The 24,079-nt window shown below is 33.3% G+C and overlaps 2 protein-coding genes across 2 annotated transcripts; both read right to left on the bottom strand.

Moving 5' to 3' along the window:
* Positions 1 to 5,579: 5,579 nt before the first annotated feature.
* LOC133818324 (uncharacterized) lies at positions 5,580 to 6,834 on the bottom strand. Its single transcript, XM_062251111.1, has one exon. It carries the CDS (start codon positions 6,610 to 6,612, stop codon positions 5,674 to 5,676), a length of 939 nt encoding a protein of 312 aa, XP_062107095.1. The 5' UTR covers positions 6,613 to 6,834; the 3' UTR covers positions 5,580 to 5,673.
* Positions 6,835 to 7,844: 1,010 nt separating this feature from the next.
* LOC133818323 (uncharacterized membrane protein At3g27390) lies at positions 7,845 to 11,750 on the bottom strand. Its single transcript, XM_062251110.1, has 10 exons — positions 11,341 to 11,750; positions 11,020 to 11,128; positions 10,693 to 10,885; positions 10,107 to 10,243; positions 9,725 to 10,013; positions 9,486 to 9,592; positions 9,138 to 9,333; positions 8,864 to 9,059; positions 8,531 to 8,771; positions 7,845 to 8,366 (listed from the first exon to the last, which is right to left on the bottom strand). The coding sequence occupies exons 1-10, from the start codon at positions 11,432 to 11,434 to the stop codon at positions 8,135 to 8,137; spliced, it is 1,794 nt and encodes a 597-aa protein (XP_062107094.1). The 5' UTR covers positions 11,435 to 11,750; the 3' UTR covers positions 7,845 to 8,134.
* Between the last annotated feature and the right edge of the window lie 12,329 nt (positions 11,751 to 24,079).

The following is a 24,079-nucleotide window of genomic DNA, read 5'->3' as shown; positions in this document are numbered from 1 at the left end:
ATCTACTGTCAATATCAGTCATGTCCGATGTAACAAATACATCCGTTCTTATCTACTTTGCTAATGTTCTGGAAAGAACATAACACTACAATGTGTGAGTAGATCACATCGTATATTGGCAAGTCAGTGTAAATCATGTGCACTGACTTATCTTAGGGCTAACTTATTTTTTAACATATAATCTTATTTATATTCCACTATGATTACATCACTATAAATATGATTGGCTATATGCTCAGGATTCAATAGAAGTCCATATTAAACAAATAAACATGAAAATAAAACATGTGAGCAAAGTGATTGACCAAGTCAAATATGATTTCTATTCTTTTATTGATAATAAAATGAGATTACAAAGAATTTTAATTTTAATTAGGGCATAAAACCTCAACAAATGCATGTCAGGGCCATTACCACTATTAAAGATTTCAATGAAAACCATGTACAAAGTGAAAACAAGTCATAATTATCTCTTATCCTAGTCTAAAAGAAACGTGATCATAATTTCTTTTCAAAATAAGTAGTTGCATTCATCATAATTGTACTTAATCATAATTGTACTATATGAAATATTAAACACAAGGTAACGATGAATAGTTTCAACGCGACATATTGTACCAGTCAAGGCTTGTTCTTGTTCGACTCTAGAAGTCCGTCCGTTAAAGTTATTAACTTACCCCAACAAATTCAAGATGTCTTCAGCATTAGCCTCAACGAATATTCAGTCCTCCTTGGTGTAAGGGCTTCATCTATGTCAAAATATTATAAGCAACAAGACAAGGTAGTGGATGTAGACATAAGAGGAAGTACTCCAATGAGAAGCTACATACTTCTAGGGATCCCAAAACAGTTACAATTAGATACAAGAATCATGCAAGTGTGGTCGAATGGTGAAAAAGTATTAGCGCTAAACTAGATGAGTGTATACATTTTTTTTTATCACTACAACAAAGATTACACAAGCATGGTTGGAGACGTTCTACTACCCCTAATACGACTCACTCACACAATCGACACTTATCAGTTGGTTGAACTAATTTTTTATGCAATTGAAAAGAAAATAAGAATTTCCTCATCCATTAAGCCGCCAATGTGGTCTTCACTTTAAACCTATGTATTAAGAATATTTCAACTAAACTTATGATATTGTATTAAGAATATTTTAACACTTAATTTATGTAAACACAACTTGCAAGATATTAACATGTTTGTGTCAAACATATATCAATCAAACAAGTACTGACTCTCCTAATTAATCAACCATCTAAATAACATTTTCCCTTACCTAATTGAGTTAGTGATTCATTCATCCCAATATTGAACAAATAAAACCTCTTCAGAGTCAACAAATAAAAAAAAACTCATATAAAACAACTACAAAATATATATCAGTTTTACTAATGTGGTTATTGTTTCGTCTTACTTAGCATAACCTATAGATCACTTAGTGGAAGCACAAAGTTTACGCTACCAAAATTGTAAATATCTCTCAAGTTCATATTAAGTTAATGATCAAGCCATCAACTGTACATATTTTTTGACAGAAAATTACTTTTTTGCCCGTACCTTTTAAACTTACATCACCAATAACTTTCCAACTGATTCACATAACCGATGATTGCAAATAAAAAACAAATGTGAAAAAGAGAAAAACTGCCAGAGACTAAAGAATTTACCTTATTATATTTACTTGCAAAAACCGGTTTGCTAACCGAGTGTATGAATTCCATCACATAAAAATAATATTTTTTTTAATGTGCAGTCACTATATGCCCTATTATTTTAGGGCAAAAATGTAATAGTAGACTTTTATTGGTATGTACCTATGAGCAAGTAAAATGTATGTTCTCAATAAAATTGTATGAATTACATAAACATACAATAGCACAAAAACTTTCTTCTGATTTAAGTGTGAACAATTTGCATTCAATGTTTTGTTCTGGCAAGACCTGCACACTCGAATTTACTATAGTAGAAAATCTTTCTTCTGATTTAAAGGTAAATGATAGCACATTCGAGTGAATATTAGTATTTAAACTAATAATTAAAAACTAATATTCACTTTAATCTTATATACATAAACATATATTAATGAACATATATAGAATAGATGAATTTATTCTCCAAAAAATACATTATTTTATTATTCAATATGATGTCCTTAATGGAGAAATGACTACAAAAGAAACTGTCTTTTTCAAGAAGATGTTAAGGAGTTGATACTTGTGGTGATTTTAATTCATTTGAATATCCAAAGTAGCCTTTATATATATATATATATATATATATATATATATATATATATTTATTAAGAAATATTCAACCTTAATTATCTTATATAATTATATTAATATATATTACATTTATATTTGCATTAATGCACTAACATGCTCTCTGAATTATCTAGAAAGAAGAAAATATCAATACCGATGTGTACATAAAGGTGAGCAAGTTCATTTAACCAATATATATATTTAATTAATTAATCATTGATATTTTCTTTCACTTAATTTACTAAACTTAGTGTCTTGTTGTACTGTAGGCAAAATCAATAGAACGCCAAGAGACACATGTGGTGCAAAATTATGTTCTTAATGTAAAAATAATAGACAAGTTACATAATAATGATGTTAAATAGATTTATTTAACAAAAAATAAAAATTGGACAAGCTTTTTTTTTTTTGGAATTACATATTCTTGGTTGTGTTGATACAATGATAGGGGTGAAATTCCCACAAAATAAATGATAAGTGATGAAATTGGGGTAAGCCAAGTCTATAGTTAAATTGGGGTATAGACTTTACAACTTTTTTTCATATTAAAGTAGTGTAAAATAGTACAACTCCAATAAAAACTAAGGGGAATTCTCTTATAGGGGTTTCACTTTAAGCCATATCGGTGTGGAATTCTCCAATAAAATAGTGTAGTGTTCTCGACCCGTAAACAGTTTTCAGTGCGATTTTTTTAATGACCATGTATATTGTAGCTATTTAGAGCATTTTGCAAATTTTCAAAAAATTCCGAATAGTTTACAGTACTGAGAACTAAGTTCAAATATATTGTTGCACGTGTGACTAATTTTTTTTATGCGCGTGGAAAACAGCATGTTTGAACCTAGTTTTCTGTATTGTAAATTATTCAGAATTTTCTGAAAGTTTGCAGGATGCTCTAAATAGCTACAATATACACGGTCATAAAAAAATCACGCTGAAAACTGTTCACGGGTCGAGAAACACTGAGAGCCCCACCGGTAGGGCTTAAAGTGAAGCCCATATAGAAGAATTGTCCTAAAAACTTTTGCGGTAGCCAATTCTTTTTTAGGAAATTAGAGATTTTATGCATAATGAGAGGGCGTAAATCTAAATCATTCTCAATCTTGGCACTATGTAAAATTGATGCTAAACTTTGTCATTACCGAAAATACCCCTACCAGGTTTTCTAACTATCCTCTCACCTCACAAAGCTCTCTTCTCTCTCCCAATATTAGTCACTTCCATAACACAATCACACCTCACCCACCTCTATTTCTTTCAGATTTGAAGAACACATGGAGACCCACGAACACCATGTAAGCTTTCTTGCCATCTTTTTGCTCTTTGTTTTTTTTTCTCTAATTTCATTTGTCATTAATGATTCAAAAGTTAAACCAAGTAAAAAGTTTAGTTAAAACACTAACATATGCATTTCGAACAAGTCCGTATTTGATTTTGATGTTTTTTTTTTGTAATATTTTAGAACTGAAATGTAAAAATTTGCAGAAAACTCGATATACCTTGATGCCCAGCTCGATGGGCCTTTAAAAATCATGATTTTCATGAAAAAAAACCATCTGTCTCGACACACCTCGATGCCACCTTGATGCAATTCATTGAAAAAGCATAAATTTTTACTCAAGTATCCATTTAAGGTGATTTGTTTTTTTGAATTTGGGTATTTTTTTTGTGATCTACACGTCTGAGATGTGTACACACACATTTGAGAAGTTCAAAGGTTAAAAACATACCTAACTTTGAAAATATAGGGGCATTATTTTTTAACTTTGGGGTGTTTTCAAGCTTTCAGCTTCCCAAATGTGTGTGTACACATCACATATGTGTAGATCTAAAAAACAACATACTAAAATTTAAAAAAAAATCACCTCAAACGGACACCCCAAGTGAAAAGTTATGCACTTTCTATGAATTGCATTGAAGTGACATCAATTTTCATCGAGGCGAATCATTTTTTCATGAAAATCAACCTCGATACACTTCGATGCCCAGATCGATGTGCCCTTAAAAATCATGATTTTCATGAAAAAAACCCATCTGTCTCGACACACCTCGATGCCACTTCGATGAAACTCAATGCGATTCATAAAAAATACATAACTTTTCACTCGAGTGTCCATTTGTGGTGATTTGTTTTTTGAATTTGGATATTTTTTTTGAGATCTATACGTCTGAGATGTGCACACAGACATTTGAGAAGTTGAAAGCTTGAAAACACTCCAAAGTTCAAAATAATGCCCCTATGTTTTCAAAGTTGGGTATGATTTTAACCTTTGAACTTCTCAAATGTGTGTGTAAACATCTCGCACGTGTAGATCACAAAAAAATACCCAAATTAAAAAAAAATCACCTCAAACGGACACCCGAGTGAAAAATTATGCATTTTCTATGAATTTCATCGAGGTGTGTCGAGGCAGGTTATTTTTTTCATGAAAATCATGATTTTTATGGACCTATCGAGCTGGGCATCGAGGTACATCGAGTTGTATCGAGGTATGTCAAGTTTTCTGCAAATTTTTACGTTTCAGATATAAAAAATTGTAAAAAAAAAATCAAAACAGACTTATTCGAAAATGTATATATTAGTGTTTTAACTAAAATTTTTACTTAGTTTAAGCTTTGAATCATTAAAGATAAATGAAATTAGAAAAGAAAAAAAACAAAGAGCAAAAAGATGGCAAGAGAGCTTGCATGGTGTTCATGGGTCTTCGTGTGGTCTTCAAATGTGAAAGAAATATATGTGTGTGTGATGTGATTGTGCTATGCAAATGACTGAGATTGAGAGAGAGAATAGAGATTCGTAAAGTGAGAAGAGAGTTAAAAAATCTTATAAAGGTATTTTCAATAATGAGACAAAGCTTAATATCAATTTAAAATGATGCCAAGATTGGGAATGATTTACATTTAGGCTCCATGCATAAAATCTCAAATTTCCCATTATTCCCTAAAAAAAAATATTGTACATTTTATATTGTAGGTATATTATAGGTAAGTAGAGTATCAATACTAGAAACAATGAACACACTTATACAATATGTTATAGATAATTATTAAAAAAAAGGTTATAAATAAGATACGATAAATGATTAATAATTATATTTAAGTTGAGATAGGACATAAAATGTGAATAAACTAACATTAAAATTAAATGTGTCAATATAAACATGCATGACCCAATTAATACAAAAAAAAAAAAAAATTTCACAATCCACATAATATAAATATTCTGACCATTATGTTTATGGAATTCTGAGGAGTTAATATTGTGAAAAAAAAATATTTTCAACTTTAGTTTAGTTAGTAACAAAAGGGGTTTCAACTTTTAATATTATAAACAAAAGCCCACAAAGTAAGATCAAATTAAAATACAGGGATAAAAATCAAATTTTTCTCTGTTTTTTTTTTACTCAATTTTCCAAGCATGAAGAAAAAGGCAAAACTCACTGGTATTGGAGTTACTAATGGTGGAATAATACAAGCTGCCGTTTTCACTGCCATGGCCACTACCTTCCTTCTCACTCTCCTCCACCTCTGCGATCCCCGGTTTGAAGATGAACAAGCCATGTCCATTCCCAGGGCTCCCAAACAACCAATCATGCACATCCCAAAACACCTGCACCGTCTGACTATTTCCATTCCCACCCACCACCACCGTCTGATTCCCTCGAAACTTCCATTGCAGGTTCTTCACATGGATCGCCACGATCCCATCCACGCTGATCCACATCTCTGGGTCCTTCGGCCCCGCCGTCGAACTCTCCACTACGATCTCATGAGCCTTCTTTCTCTCGTCGAATTTCGCTCGTGTCGAGAAATTTCTCTTCGCGAACACGTTCTCCTTTTTGTAGAACAGCACTGCGTCGATTAGGGCTGGCCGCGATTTCGTCCTCTTGTATGCTTTCTTCTTGATATCTCCAATTAAGAGCACCACCTCATCGTCGCAGATCAATGCTACGTAGAAATCGGTGCACGGTTCCGGCCCGGCGGAGAATTTCGCTGATCGGAGATCCCAGTATACGTCGATGACGTTATTGGACTCGATCTCGAACGATTTGAAACCCTTCTTACTCCAGAAATGCCAAGGCTTTAGGTCGATTTTGCAGGTGTGGCAATGGAAATCGCCGTCTATGCTCTGGATCGCGATGTTGAAGAAATGGCTCATTAGGTTTTTGCACCAGGTCACCGTCACCTTTCGCCAGTAGCCGGAGATATTCGCCATGTAAACGCAAGTCACCGTGCTCTGCGCCGTTCTCGAGGTAATCGGTTCATCTGTGATTTTCTCTGCTAATGGTGGTGCCTGGTTCAACGAGTGATGACCTCGTATTGAACGGCTAAACGACATCGTTTTTATCTGGTTAATATCAATGTGTTCATACAGATTTCTCTATGTGTCTCTTTGCTCTGAAATTTACAAAACAAAAAAGAAAAAAAAAACTGAAAAGGCCTAATGATTTTTTTTTTGTATTAACTCCCCATAAAATCTCTTTATTGAAGAAGAACCTGATAAGATTTGGAACCAAGAACAATGATAGACTAGAAAGAAGGTTTTTGACCTTTGATGTTGAAACTTGGAAAATGAAGTTTTATTTTTTTATTATTTGGGTCAAGAAAAATAGTTAGTTATTTAGAGGGAAAATTTCTATATTGAGGGTGTAAATTAATAGGAGTCCGAAACAGAAGGGAGTAGAAAAATTTATATTTATATTTTCTTATGGATTTATAGTGTTTTGTACACAGCTGTTTGATTTTCTACTCTTGAATATGAAACTGATTTTTTGTTTGCCATTTTGGGTTAAATATCAGTGGCAAAAAAAAAAAAAGTGCCATACGTATTTGGATTTTACAAGTTGTCTTTGATTTAAATAAAATAACTGAATACTTATCCCATTTTATTTGTAATTGATATAATCCAAAGTCATTTTATGTAGACTTTACAATTGTTTTATTGAAAATGATAATTTAGTGGTGCAAACCAAATATATCATATTAATAATACATACGTTCACGAGAGAGGAAAGACTGAATTAAATTCAAAATTTGACTTGGTTGGTTTATCGTTATCCATTTTATTTAAAACTCAATATAATATCATACTCAGAAGATGTGAATCCTAGTTTGAGCCAAACTCTTCATTGAACATTCCTCCAAGAAAACAGGCATAATAACAACTGTGGAAATTGGTTCTTGTTTTACTTTGCCTGTTTAGTCAATAAAGGACCTGAAGACATAGGTGGTTATGATTACCTGAAGACATAGGTGGTTATGATTAGTTATTGTTCAGTTGGCGAGGTAGGTAGGTAGGTATTTCAGTTACGACTGTGTTAGGGATACGAGACTTGTAATTGTATTAAAAAATATTCAAATGCCCAGAAAAGGGAGCACTGCAAATATGAATGTGTAGAGAGAAAAATGCTTGACTGGGATTGTTGTCTGTTGGGGGAAATTCTCTTTGAAAATATTTATGCCTGTGTTACTTATTTTGTGCGCTTGTGTTCCCTTGCTGCCTTTGTCATTTTTTGGTTATTTACCAAGTGTTATTCTTGGTCCATAAAGAATACTGGTTTTTTCACAACATTGCTTACAAATCTCCTTTATAAGGTTTTCTTCAATCTCTGTATCCCCATGATTTTCAATGTACACGTCTCATAAAGAAAGAAAGTAAGAAATGAGTGGTAAAATTTTTAGTACAAGGCTAAAACTCTGAACCAAAGTTGTGAGGTTCAATATTAGTTTCTCTGCTTCTCAGAGAAGCCTGTATATAGATGGTAAGTGCTCTTTATGAACCCAAGCTGGAAGTCCTCTTCTTCTCAAACAAACAGCAAATGGAAATGGTATTCTTCAAGCAGCATGAAGGTCATTCTTTATCAAACTATATCCACGGTGTTGTTCGTACTGTACTCGGTTGCCCTGTTTTGAGTTTCGTCCCTCTGAATCGAGCTCCCGTTTCCATTTCCATACCTGGGTTCCAAGATGCCTCCCATGCGGTCAGCTGAAGCACTATCTTGAAGTGCTTCCAAATATAACACCTTCACAAGATTCCTAAATCGGCGCCTGAATGTCGGTATGCGAGAAATTGACGCTACAAGGCCCTGCAGTCTGATACAAAAGATATGCATGTTTTAAACGTAGAGGATTAAGGACTATAAAGTGGAATGTATTCTTCAAAACTTTGAGACAATGAGAACTATATTCTTTTGTTACAAAATCAACAGTCCAGACTCCAGAGATAAATAGGATTAACTAACTTTGATTTGACTTACCTTCTAATTATAGCTTGTAATTGAGCTCTCCTAACATTATCAGTGGACGGGAAGCAAGTTTTGTCCCACTCCTCGGGTTTATAATTTTTGCCCCTCATGAGCAAATCTTTCAGACAGTTTTCTTCATTCTCATGCAACTGGAGAGCCTTTATTTGTTCTTTCATGATCAACAAGGGTCCAATAAACCACTCAAACACCTTGTCTTTGGGTCCATTTCTCCTCGTCAGCTCCACATCATCAGCTTGTTATTCAATTAAAATAAATAAATAAATCATGATCTGAACAGAAACCAACATGTAGTAAGCAATGGACAAGTTCAGGTAAGATGCATACAGATCATCAACCCCGATGAGTTGGACTTGGCTGATCTAAGCAGACATTGTAATATAGACCAAGCAGGCAGTTTCACCCCCAACTTCTTACAATCACCCGTTAAAATGCATTCTCCGATGTCCTTGAGATTTATCAGACCATCGTGAATGAGTATCCTGCCATTCACCTCACAAGATTTAAATAGCCAGTCCCACACCTGACATTAAAACTCAAAGCTATTACTTTCGCTTGTACATACAGAAATATTGATATTTGTATCTTGGAGTGTCCTTGCCTGCATTGGTTTATACTGTTGAATTGCCCATTTCAATGTTCTCGAACCTTCCGAGACAAGTTTTGAAGTGAATGAGCCATCTCTCTCTAGTTTTGAAGTAATTGAGCATTCATTTCCATTCCTCAACTCATTGTCACGGCTGTCATCTAGCTTGCTTCTGACTGATCCGGAGCTCATGTCTCTACTGTAATTAGGCCTGGCTGTCACAAGCAAATCTCATTATTAAAATCAGAAGACGAGTAGAAGGCATTCCATCGTGAGATGTACGAATTGTTTATCATCACTCTTCATCTCAACAAAAGATGTGACCAAAAATTGACAAAATATAATAATAATACAACCGTGCACCTCGGGAGGCAGGATCCCTCTTTCAAATACAGTAAGTCATTTACATATTCATCGAACAAGGATACCACCGATATGACAAATGCAAGTCCCAGGCAGAGTGAGTCTTCCTGGAAAATTTGTCTAACTTTTAAGATAATTTTTCATACCAATACTGACAGAACCTAACAACATAACAATAACATTCAAAACTAAGATCATTGACTCAGTAGATTGAAAACAAAAGAAACATCTTAGCAGACCTGATGAACAACAACTCCACTGTATAGCCCCAGAAAGAAACTAGAGACAATTGCACCCATCACTGCTCCAACAACAGCCAGAGGCCATAAGATAATGGCAAGAGCAGCAAACGGCACACAAACTGTCTCTAAGAAAGGTCCTTCTCTGCCAATCAAGTCTTCTAAAAGCCTCTTCCAACCTTTAAACAACATGTAAGGGCTTTTCCACAAAGCAACAGCTGTAATCAAAGGGACATCGGCTGCGACACCAATCAGGCAGACTAACAAACAGCTTGGCAATTTTGACACTCTATCATAGAAAAAATAACACCTCTAGACGTTTTACTTTCATATTTTTGTTGTGTAAACAAGTAATCAAACGAAATAAAAAAAAAATGCTCACTTGATCTCCATTGGCTTTTCCTCAGCAGGTATTTGCGCAACTAATTCATCCATGTAGGAGAAATAAGAGTGGAAGCAAAAGTCTATTAAATCTAGAACCACAATGCAGCTTCCCTTGATGGTAGACCAACAACCATCCTGGTTGAGAAAGGAGCTCGTTATTGTTCTTCTAAAAAGCTTTATTCTAATCATTTGGCATGAAATGCTTACTAATACATGATTAGAAGTAACAAATGGGACTGACTAGTCAACTTTTGATGATGATGGTGCGGTGGCCAAACAAAATGAAAATCTCCAGTTTTACTACTTATATTATAAACCCTACTATAGAACATTCAAGGCCGTATTATAACAATAAGAAACAACAGCAATTCGCTAATGTGATCTATGTGCTTTGCCAATTCAAACTTTCATAACAGAGAAACTTACAACTAAATACTGGGGGGAATATCACATTACATTACAGTAACCATTGCTTGTCAGTCAAATGTCAATTTGTGTAGTGCTAGCTTCACTTAAGAACATTGTAACCAAGCTACACTTCTAGCAAAGAAAGAACACATAGTATAAGGTAATAGGAAACATACAGCAAAGCAGTGGAAGATTTTTTCAGTGAAATTCTTGCCCTTAGCTTCAAATGTTGCAATAAGGGGAGCAAAAAGCGCATACCCAATTCCACCCAAAACACTTGCAACAATCCCAAGACATGGCCAGAGGACCGAGGGGACTGGCAGTAATACCAACGCAAGAACCTTCAGAACCAATCCAAGTCTCTTGCTCCTGAATATAGGACAACGTTAAAAACAACCTTGGAACTCTTAAAGACTACATACTAACATTACCAAAGACAATTAGAAAAAAGAAAGAAAAAAAAAGAAGAAGAAGAAGAAATATAAGAGGAGAAGCTCACTAACCTTGCCACACAGTAGTAAGTCCAGATAAAATGAGCAGGCCAAAGACCAATTATTACAGCTGAATTCCCAACCACAACGATAGCTACCACGATTGGCCCTATTATTGCAGCTGACACCCAACATAGAAAATAACTCAAAAACAGCTTCACTGTCACATCAATCCATACCAAGAAAAAAAGAGAAAAAGAAAAAGAATCTACTAACGGTGTAAGATTTCTGGGTCTTTTGCAAAATGTAAGATGCACCCATTATTTTCCAAAGAAATATATAAAGAAAGTAAAGACATTTATAAATATATAAGGCTACTATATAGATGGGTACCTTTGAGGAGGCCAAGGGTGAAGAGCAATAAGAAGAAAGGGAAGAATGAGATGAAGCTCCATAGATTGGCCAGAAACCCCACTGGAACCTCCATAAGAGGTGGCTAAAATAATGTGGCAGAGTAAGAAAAAGAGTAGAACAGGGAAATTGGTCGTTTTGTCATGGGAAATTGAGAAAACAGAGAATTTTGGTGGCGTTAACAAGTGTCATAAAGGAGAGAGTGTAAAGCGAGAGGGGGTTACGTGGAGAGTGTAGATGATTCAGATGGACACGTGGCTACCAGGGAAGTCATATATCGTGACATTGTATCTGCCAAGGGCAGTTGGGACAGCAACTCGCCGACCTCTTCTTTTTTTTTTTTCCCTTCCCTCCATTTCTCGTTCTCATTTTTTCTTCATAGACGTTAGTTTTTCATTGATATAAAAGCACATGAATGTACTAAAAGGGAATGGGATTTCCCATTCCTCTTGTTTGTTAATCAGTAATGACATTATTTGGTTCTTCTATATCTTGTGGATTGGCATTACTAATCAATATTTTATTTTTATTTTTAAAATTAAAAATTTGAAGACAAATTTACTTAAAAAAATTCAATTTCATCTAACCCTAACATAAAATACTATTCACTCTTTTTCTTCTTCCTTCTCATTGTATTGATTTTGATAGATTTAAGACTTGATTTTATTTTTCAAAAATATATTTTAGGAATTTTTTATTAATACAAAGTCTTTTTATTCATTTATACATTTTCTAAAAGTATATTTCATTACTATATAATCTAATGTTTTTTTCTTTAAAATTTACAGGTATCTCCTCTATTAACTATTATTGTCATTTTTTCTGGTTAGATATAGACCCATATGGGATCTGAATAAAGAAGAAGAAAAATTGAATGAGTTGTGATTGTGAGATCCAATATATTATTGAGTTGCTATCGATTCTGATCACAACAAGAAAAAAAGGCTTTTACTTCGGTTTTTAAGCTGGATTTACTTCGGTTTTCGCTAAAATTCGCAACCGCAGTAATTCGGAACGAAGTAAAAAGTAGTTAAAAACCGAAGTGAAAAATAGGCTTTCTACTTCGGTTATTATGTAAAAACCGATGTAGAAAGTAGAGATTCTACTTCGGTTTTTACATAATAACCGAAGTAAAAAGTGTAGTACGCTTCCTTGTATGGCACTTTCTACTTCGATTATTATGTAAAAACTGAAGTAGAATCCTCACTTTCTACTTCGGTTTTTACATAATAACCGAAGTAGAAAGCCCCCAATTTTTTTAATAATTATTTCTAATTATTTTTAAATGGAAAAATTCTATTTATATATATATATATTTTGCCCTAATTTTTTTTAAATAGTCTAATTATAAGAATTTATAGTTATATATATATATATTTTTATAATTGGAATTGGTTTATTTTCATTTAATTTATAACAGAAATAAAAATCACAAAATTTATACACTTAGAATTAAAATTCTTATAAAATTAAATATTTATACATTCACATAATTGTTAAGTAGAATAACATAATCACTCATATATACATTCACATAATTGTAATTAAGTAAAATAGTCTAAACATTTATATATACATTCATATAAAACTAAAGGTATGTATAAACAAAATAGTCATACTAATAAATTTAAGTCATCAAGCGGCTAAACTATTCTTGTTGGATTGGCAAGATGTCCTCCCGAACCTTGGCGACAATTTTACTACTAGTATCTTTGTCATTTAGATCATTCTACGAAACAAACCAATGATAGTTTAAATTAGTAACTTGTAACAACACTTAAAAAAATTTCATACTTTGCTTTAAAACACTTACAACTCTTTCTTCATTTTTGTTGTCCAAAATATCTTCGACAAGAGTTTTCTTCGTTTCTCGCGCTCTTATCCAAATTTCATATCCATCTACATCTTCCACTCCTAGTTCTTTTTTCTAGGACATCAAACATAATTGAAGTTTAATTATTAAATTTTTCTAAGTCTAACAAAATTTCGGCAGCATAACAACTGCATTTTAACATCTCCAAAAATTTAAAAACCTGTAAATAACACACAAAATATCTTGACATAGTGTGCGAATTGAAAAAGGAAAACAATTAAGAAAATCTATAAAAAAATTGGCAGAGTTTCCTTTATTTTTGTAGCATATACCAATTTTATAGTTATATATAAATTCAACACAAACAAACACAAAATCAACATACATAATTCCATCCTCGTCCTTATGAGGGGCACCTCGTCCTCCTCATCCTCATCCTCTCCTTCCCCCGCGGCCTCCTCCTTGGGGATGGGCCTCATCTCGCGAGCTGGGGGAAGCCCCCGGGGTCTCCTCAGGGCCAAAGTCTGACCCGGAGAGATCAGTTTGCACGCCAACATAGTCTTTTTTGTCACGAGCTGGCGATAGTCCTTTTCACTGGGGGGCAAACCCGCCAGTGTCTCGTAATGACTCCCGAGGATCACAGACTTGTCTGTCCTCACGAAAATGGCTGCAGAATTGTTCTAAGTCAGAAACTGATAAAGGGGAGCTAACCAATACTTAACTTACGAGCTAAGAGTAAAAGGCACCTACGAGGACGGTTGAAGTAGTGCAGTTCACAGTTGCGAAACCCCTTGGACATAAAGAACTGGTCTTTGAAGTCGTTGGGGTGGCTAGGCAGCTCGATGACCGCAGCCGTGTTTTGGAAACGGGTCAGGTAGTAGAACCCATCGCCTCGCCCCCGCTGCTCCGGGTTGGCCTTGAGGAAGAAAAAATATAAGATATATGCCAGAGTGGGGACCTCCCACACCTGTTTCAAGAATAGATATCTCAACCCCGCCAACAAACAGTAGGAGTTGGGGGGGAGCTGGAAAGGAACCAACTTCACATAGTTGAGGAAGTCGGTGAAATATTAGTCCAGCGAGAGGAAGGCCCCAGCCTTGAAGTGCTCGTCACTCCAAGCCGCATATTCCTCGTCGAGCGGCGCACAGCTCCGCTCACCTTCTAGGGGAGGTTGGGCGATCAGGGCACCCCTCCCCAGCTCGATGTTGTGGGAGAGGAATATTTTATTCACTCTCCCCTGGTCGGTGATCTTCGAGACGATCCTCTTGGCCTCGAAAAAAGCGTCGGGCGCCACCTCGAGCTCCCGCTCCATGGCCGGCCCAAAGGCGGGGAATGGGGAGTCTGTCATCACCTCCTTTCCTTTGGATTGTTGGGAGGACGAGCTGCCGGCGGTCTTCTTGGGAGCGTTCTTCTTGGGTTCCATCTGGTCGCCTAGCTAATAAAAGAAGAAATTTCAGAAAAGGCGACCTAAGCATAAGAAAGAATCTGAAGGAGTGTTTCCTTTGCACGGGCTGAGCTTACCTTAGCCCGTAGAGAGTGAGACCACACGGTTCTATGAACACGCGCTTGTGCTCCCAACAGATCCCCGATTACTCGAAATTCGTGTGTCAGGAGGGTCAAGATAAAATTTTGCCTTGGAAGGAAAGTTTCAGTAGGCAAGAGGTGCAAAACCGCCCATGAAGCGTGTCCCCTAAGCTACCCGGTTTTGCACCCAAAATGCTGGATATTTTGAACAAGCATACCCAAAAATCTACCCAGAAGGTTTCCCCAGAAAATGCACCCTATGAGCCATGCTCCTAAATGGTTTTCTTCTACAAGTTATACCCTAACCTAAAGGCCTACACCCTTCATACCCACAAAAAACCAACAAAACCTTGCATGCAGCTACAGGAACTATTTACCTAAGCTACAGTGAAAAGAAAATTTAAAGCGTGCACAGTCAGAGTTGGGGCCTTGACGGAATGACTGGTTCCAAAACCTCAAAGGAACCCTTGCGCCTGATCTTCTGGAATGCTAGGAACGGTAACCGGGAGAAAAAGAGGGTTTTTTGAGGATGAGAAGAGAGAAGAAGAAGGGAAATTCAGAAAATTTTCAAATAAACGGGTGGCCCATTGGTAAGGTGGCCACCCCTTTTATATATGTGAAAGGCCACGTGAGGAGGGTCGTTGCATTGCCCTGATGTGGGATCCAAGGCTCTCCACTCGAAAGGCGAAACGACGGCTGGGTATAGACTAGGCCATTTAATGTGGTTCTAGGAAGACGTACCGTCACCAACCACGATGTTCCACGTATTCGGCGCCTGCGTAAAAGGTGGAATATGGAGAGTCCATGGAGAAGCCTAAAATCCCCCACTGTGGCCTTACACGACGTCGTGTACCACGAGCAGGGGCTTGGGGGGCAAATGTACACCCTGATTTTCCAACGGGCTATTAGCGAGCTGAGATATGGCCTAATTATATCAGCCACGTGGATACCACATGACCGGATCTGCTGTCGTCAGGTCCTACCTCGTTAGCTCGAGGTAGCCAAAGGTTCGCCAAGATTATTTAAGGGCCGAGACAGGAAGATAAAGACTGCAGGTTACGAAGGCGTCCAGCTCGGGGCACGAGTTGGAGGTGGAAGCCGTGACCCCTTATAAAGTCAACCACGCAATGTAAACGTGCATATATTAGACATCACGTGTCTGATATATCCCTGAATTCTCGGACACGCAGCATGAACGTGCGTATTCAGGCACCCACGACTGGGTTGGGCCGTGCGGCCCATTATCCCCCTTACCTGTTGATTAGACCACACTTCATTTGTCAGGTTTTAGGAATTAATCATGAATGTCACAGAAGTGACATGATGGGTAAGAGGGTCACGGGATGACCCCCCTTACCAACTCCTAGGTGCCCTCTCCTATAAATATGGAGACCCTGGGAGTTGCAAAAGGTTGGATTCTATTGTGTAAGGAAACACCCTGTAAAGAATACCAGACATATAGCAATAATATTGGCTGGTGGAGTAGAATGATTTTAACCTTTGAACCACCTAAAAACGTAGTTGTGTCATCAGTCCATTTTCAGATCATTTATCCATTTCGGTTCATTATTAAGCACTGATCTCTCTCTCTTATTTCCTTAATTACCTGTTGGCGAAGAACTGCGTCAACAATATATATTTCATATATATATATTTTTTAATTTCCATAGGCATTAATATACTTGTTGTTATTTCCTAACTAGACGACGAACTTTATTTGTGTACTCCATGTGATACAAGCTCCTTGTCACTATATATAAGATCTCATTACAACTCTCCTTCTGAAATATTAACCATAATTTTCACTTATCCTATGTCATCAAAACATTTCTCCTCAAAACATAATCACATGATTTAGAGAATATAATGTAAGCATGAGAAAATAGGAGTCGAAAACAATACTTCTGCGATAACTTCTTCAACTACTAGCAGCCTTGAAACCCTTCACTATAAGACCTTATTTCCTCAAACCAATATAAGTTTGATTTTCTCTGCCATGAAAATCTTCAATTGATTCCATAAGCTTCTCATGAGCCTTATTCTTTCTTATCGGTCAATAGATCATTGGTCCTCGTCAATGTCTTCGGCTATGCCATAGAATGTGACATTCAGTTCGATAAACAATTTTCATTATGTTGAAGAAAGGAGTGAGTGAGGGTAGCAATTGGAACATCGTCACCAGAGTAAGGTGGAAGCATCGGTGGAGATAATTTCGACGACATTGGGTTGTGGTTGGCTGCATTCCAGCACCAGAGTAAGGTAGAAGCGCCGGAGGAGATAGAGTCGACTGTGAAGAATTTGCAAATTCAAAATCAACTGAGAGAATTTGCATTAAAACATCGGATGTCGGGGAAAAGAATGGAAAGAAGGAAAAAGTTGAAGTTTAATGACTAAACCGTATAAATAAAATGTAAATTAAATATGAGTTTATACCTTTTTGGACCCTGTGCTTTTTTCCATTACCTGTTTGGACCCTGTGTTTTGACAAATTACTTTTTGGACCCTATGTTTTGTAAAATGGTTAAAATAGAACCCTAAACTCAATTTTGATGAAGAAAAATTTGAATATAACAACATAGTTTTTAAGCAAAATGATTTTATTTTTGTTCTGAATTGTTAGTTTGGTAAATTATTTGTGATTTTAGTTGAGAAAACATTGAACAAAATCGGGTGTAGGGTTTTATTTTAACCATTTTACAAAACATAAGGTCCAAAAAGTAATTTGTCAAAACATAGGGTCTAAACAGGTAATGGGAAAAAACACAGGGTCCAAAAATGTATAAACCCATTAAATATTAATGTAAAAATGAGAAAAACAATATGTATAAAATGCAATAATAAATGACGTAAAAATTAAAGAATATATATGGTAAAAAATCGTATAATGGATAATTTCCCTATATTTAATGAATGTTTTTTCAATTAAATTTTTATTACATGGAATGCATGTTTTTTTATTGCTTGTAGGAATTCGTTTTATAATATCTGTTTTTTATTTTGCTTATGCGATAGGAGAGATTCAATTGGGAAATATAAATGCTCTCCTTTAATTTTATGATTAATTAGATAATTGAACGTAATTTGAATTTTATTTACACAAATCACTTATACATAATTATTTACACATATACTATAATTTATACTGCAAAACAAGTTTTTTTTCTTTCTCTTTATTCAAATCTATCTATTTCTCTTTTATATCTTTTTTCTGAAACTTAAAAATAAAATTTCGGCCCCACCGTTGGTCTCAAGGGTGGTACTATCGTGACCTACTCTTCAAGGTGGTCATTTTGACATGCAGGAAACATAGGTTTTTTCGTCGTCGCTGGAGATGACCGGGATTAAAAGTAACATTGTAGTTTCTTTTATATTTGGTTAACCAAAATGTTTTTTTTTTCTGCTTTGTGTATTTTTTATTATAATACTAAAGTAATTTGTAAGTTTCTTTTTTGTTTAGCTAATAAAAGATAAATACTATTATTTACATGTAAATTACATTAGTGACTAAAAAATGAATTAAAACTTTTCATTAAAAAAAGTTATTATATAGTATACTATAAATAACTTTTGATGAGAAAATATATAATAATTTATTATACTTTATTGTAACTTATTAGTTCCTAAAATAAATTTGAAGGTAACATAAAAGTATCTTAAATAATAATAAGGCACTATAATATAACCTAAAAAAACTAATCAGTATTTTAAGATAAAAAAAATTCAACAAATAAATTTTGGGCGTAACCAAAATGTATTTGAAATAATATGCTCTAAAAATAAACATTTTTGTGAAAAAATAATTAATTGGTAACTTATCACCATTATAAGTAACCAATTGGGAATGTTTTAAATTCAGGTATATTATTTTTGAAATCTTGTATTTTTTGATAATGTGACCCGACAATTTTGTAAATAAAATTTTATATGTGATTTTTATAATTATTTTATGCTATATGTATATAATTGTAAAAATCTCTTAATTTTATTGAATAAATACATGTGCTCTCTTAATTTCTAAAACATTCTAATGGACTTGACTTGTTTAAATTTAGACTTATACACGACTGAAATTAATGTCATTGCAAACTCCAAATTTTGTTTAAATGTTCATGAGCCTTTTAATACATTTACATAAATGTATATATACAATTAAGGGTTTATACATTTTTAGACCCTATGTTTTTTCTCATTACTTGTGTTGGACACTGTGTTTTGATAAATTATTTTTTGGACCATATGTTTTGTAAAATGGTTAAAATAGAACTCTAAACTCAATTTTGATGAAAAAAAATTGAATATAACAACACAGTTTTTAAGCAGAATGCTTTTATTTTTGTTCTGAATTGTTAGTTTGGTAAATTATTTGTAATTTTAGTTGAGAAAACATTGATCAAAATTTGGTTTAGGGTTCTATTTTAATAATTTTACAAAACATTGGGTCCAAAAAGTAATTTATCAAAATACAGGGTCCAAACAGATAATGAGAAAAAATACAGAGTCCAAAAAAATATAAACCCTACAATTAAATACATAACACTCATCAGTTTTTCAAATGCTTGTTGGGTGCTTTTGATGTAGTTAAATCTTGTAGATTCTTTACAAATATAATAAGAGTATTTGAGCCGACAGGTTTTTTATTTCTTAGTAATTTTTATGAATATGTATATTTTCAACTATCAAATAGTATATAATATATGTATGTAATGCATATTCATCCAAACTAATGTTTTCAATATCATAACACCTTTTATAGGGTGTCTTAGGACCAAACTCTAGAATATAGAATAACTTATAATCAAATATGTGATTAAATACATTCATAGTATAAGTTTAATACCAAAAATTTAGAATTAACATTTTCGTTTGTAAGTAGCTATTTTTAAGTAGAAAGTATGATAATTGCATTGTTTTTTATGTTAACATATTGTATTAATTTTTTTTAGACAAATGACTACTTTAATTTTAGCAAGAAAGCAAAAATTATTATTGTTGTAAAAAGTTTGATTGTAATTTTAGAAGTTCTTTTATTTGTATGTACAACTACATGTACTTATGAATGGATAAATTATAAAAAAACATCTCGGTTGTCCATTATCCATTATGAAAGTATATAGATAGTTAGAAAACTCATATGATTTAGTCTATGAAAGTGGTATCAAATGTGTTTGATAATTAAGAATGGATAGACAAACATTTCTAAGATTATGTAACATACTCACTACAAGGAGAAATTTAAGAAGCACATGAAGTGTATTGGTTGAGAAGATGGTAGCAATGTCCCTTTATATTCTATCAAACCACCATAAGAATTGAGTTGTTTGGTTTTAGTTTCAAGAGATCAAGAAAAACAATGAACAAATATTTTCATAAATGTTCAAAAGCAATGATTCGTTGCCAAAAATAATTTTGGAAAAAAACCTGAACAATACTAGAGACCTCAAATGATCCAAGGTGGAAGTGGTTTAAGGTATGAAGAATGAATTCAAAATTTTAGTTGTTGATTGTTAACTAAAATAATTCCTAATTAGTTCAAGGAATTTGATGTAGAATTGTTTGGGAGCATTAGATGGAACCTATGTAAGAGTGAGTGTATCCAAAGCTGATAAATCGAGGTATAGGACAAGAAAATGAGAGATTACAATCAATGTTTTGGGAATTTGTTCACAAGACATGCAATTTATATATGTCCGGCTAGGTTGGGAAGGCTGAACACATGATGGATGTATATTGAGAGATGTTGTGACTACGAAAAATTTATTAAAAGTCCCCAACGGTAAAATTAATTACAACAAACTTGTAAAAGTTTGATCTCAAACTAACAATATAGTTTTCTATTAAGTAACATAATTTATTTTATGTTGTTGATAGGTTATTATTATTTAGTTGATGTTGAATACACTAATGGTTAAGGTTTTCTTGCACTTTTTTGAGGCACAAAATACCATCTTAACAATTGGGATAATGGAAACCTTCACAACACATCAGAGGAGTTCTCTAATATGAAGCACTAAAGTGCTTGGAATGTAATTGAACATTGATTTGGATTGTTGAAAATGCGATGGGACATTCTTAGAAGTCCATCTTTTTATGACATGAAAACACAAAAACATATAATTTATATGTTTATTGTATGCTACATAATTTTATTCGAAGAATGATGAGCATTGACCTAGTGGAAAATGAGATGAGCAGTTTACCAAGAAATCAAACTATACAACAGATAATAATTATATTAATAGTGTTGAGCCATCAAATTCATGGACTAGATGGAGATAAAATTTGGTAGAAAAAATGTGGAATACATGGCTAGCGAATAGATAATTAGAATAAATATGTTGTTAGTCTTTATGATTCTTGCATTTGTATTTTAAATCTTTGAATCATTATTTGATGTATTAAAGGCATACCTACTATAAATTATTTTATGTGCTTGATTTTTGTTCAAATTTTTTGTGCTTATTTTTTTTCATATTAGTTTATAAGTATTTTAAGTCTACAAAGTCATACTTTTATACTAATGAGGAATTTTATATAGATATACAGGATGAGTTCTAGCTCTAATGTTGCTCAAAGACGGAGATGTCAAAATCAACGTTATTGGACTCTAATGGAAGACAATGCATTGATCGGTTGCGTTCTAGAGTTGAGTCAAAATCCTATATGGTGAGTTCATGGCGGGTTTAAAAATGGATATTTGCAACAATCAGAGATTATGTTAGAGGAAAAATTATAGAGTTCTGGATTGAAAGTCTTGTTGGGGTTTTATGCCCTAATTAAAACCCAAATTCTTTGTAATCTCATTTTATTATCAATAAAAGAATAGAAATCATTTTTTGACTTGGTTAATAACTTTGCTCACATGTGTTTATTTTTATGATTATTTGTTTAATATAGACTTCTATTAAATCCCGAGAATATAGCTAATCTTATTTATAGTGACGTAATCACAGTGGAACATAAATATGGTTATATGTTCAAAATAAGTTAGTCCTAAGATTAGTCAGTGCACAGGATTTACACTGGCTTGCCAATCTACGATATGCTCTACTTACACATTACAGTGTTATGTTCTTTCCAGAACATTAGCAAAATAGATAAGATCGGATGTATATGTTACATCGGACAAGACCGATATTAACAGTTGATAAGATAAGTAAACATACCGTTATTATCTATTCTAGTCATATCATATAGTTGACCATAGGTCAATTCAATCTCAATTCTGAGTGGTTAGTATTCTAACTGATTGTATTATTTGAGTTCTTTGACTTGCTCGTTACCAGCTTACCTTACGGACTAGCCCATACTTACATCTTGGGAACTCGGTAGTATAATTGAGTGGGAGTGTTAATCATAGATATGAACATCTATAGCTTCTGATGAAGAAGTGAAACGATGGTTTCCTTTTAGTTTGGTTCAAGGTGTTAAATGATAGAGATCTCATTTCAGTAATTAAATTAGTTTACTGAAATATCATTTACAAGGAACTAAGTGTTTTAAGGATAAAATACAATGAGGGGTAAAATGGTATTTTAGTCCTATCTCATTGTACACAGTCTATAGAGGATTGAGTGACAATTATGGTTGTAACAATGGATAATTAATAGCGTATCTATATTTGTTATAGAGCGTTCTATGAATTCAAGAGTGCAATTTCGAGTCTTTAGTGGAGTCACGAGGAATTAATAAGTTAGTAAATTTATTTGTTAGATTTATGATAACTTATTGGAGCTTGATGTCATAGGCCCATGGTCCACATTGTATCTTGGATAAAATCATCTAGATAGTCTCAATTAATTTATTTAATCATCAATTACAATTATCAAAGTTGATCAGGTCAATTTTGGATAGTTTCACAGACTTTTATAATTTTGAGAAGAAAAGAGAAATTATGGCAGATTTATTAATTAAGATAAATTGGTATCTAAATTAATAAATAAATTTAAATCGAGGTTCAAATTATAAATAATTAATTTGATAAATGATTTAAATAATTATTTAATTAATTAAATCAAAAGAAAATAATACAAGCATTGATTTTAAGTCCAATGGGCTTATAATCAAATGTGAAATTTCACGCACCTATAGCCCATGATAATTTCGACCTAGGGCTTCAAAATGACTATTATTTTATTGATTTTTTAATTAAATTAAATGGCCTAATTGAGTCTATAAAAGGAGTGTTTAGGGAGAAGTCAAAACATAAGTCACAAGTCAGATTTTTTGATAGTTTTAAATTCCCTCTAAACACAAGTCATTTTCTAAGCCTCTTTGTTATTTTCTCTTCTTCTCTCTATATCTATCTCATGTGTTGAGAATTGCCCACACTAGTTTAGGTGGTTCTAAGGATACATTGGAAGATTGTGAAGAAAATAGAAGATCAGTTCAGTTTCTTGATAATATTCTGCGACAGCGAGGATACAGGAGTTAGAGAAACTGAAGGAATGACTCTTTAATTCCGCTGCGTATACTGTAAGTATTCTATTCTTTGTTTCTCTTTGAATTCAATTTTAGAAATATGTTTTAGGCTATCTCGTATTAATTTGTTTAATATTAGATATACATGAAAATAAATAAAGATCCTGTATAAGTTAATCCAACAATTGGCCTCAGAGCCTTTGGTAATCTTTATTTTCATGCATGAACATGTTTAAAATTGGATTATTTGATATGTTTGAATAATTGGATGGTTTTTCATGTTTTTATGAAGCATATTGATTTTATGTGAATATTAGCAATTTTTATGTTATTTTGTTGTGTTTTCTATGCTATTAATTTTTATATATGCTTTATTTTGTCTAAAACATGTTAAAATTAATTAGAAAATTATTTTGGTTTGAAAAATTGCTCAAAAATTTGGCCTGGCTCCCCATGCGTGCGTGCACGCCCGCGCGCTACCCGCGCCACCACGCGATGAACAGTAACCAGTGAACAGTACCGCAGCTACTATTCATCCAATTTTTTTTTTAAATTAAAAAAAATTAAAATTGTTGAAATTTATTATTTATAATCAAAACCAAAAATATCTTTTTTGTTTTATCATTTTTTTTAAATAAGATATTTTTGTTAGTTGAGATTTAAATAATTAGATATTTTCTGCAAACATTCAAATTCAAATTTAAAAATAGACTAACAACTTAATTTTAAATCTTCTAATATATTAAAATATTATAATTATGACATCAGATATTTAAGATATTTTCATTTAAATTCTTGATATTTTTATTAAATCTTTATTTGAAAATATAAATATATTTTTATTCTATAGTTTTTAATATTTAAATTATTTGAAATTTGAATATTGTTAGTTAGATATTTTTATGGATATTTGAATTTTTTTAACTATTTTGAGATATTTTAGGGTTATTATAACTATTTATATAT

Source organism: Humulus lupulus, chromosome 2, assembly GCF_963169125.1.
Source record: "Humulus lupulus chromosome 2, drHumLupu1.1, whole genome shotgun sequence".
NCBI classification, from domain to species: domain Eukaryota; kingdom Viridiplantae; phylum Streptophyta; class Magnoliopsida; order Rosales; family Cannabaceae; genus Humulus; species Humulus lupulus.
This window is presented reverse-complemented; position numbering and strand designations above follow the sequence as displayed.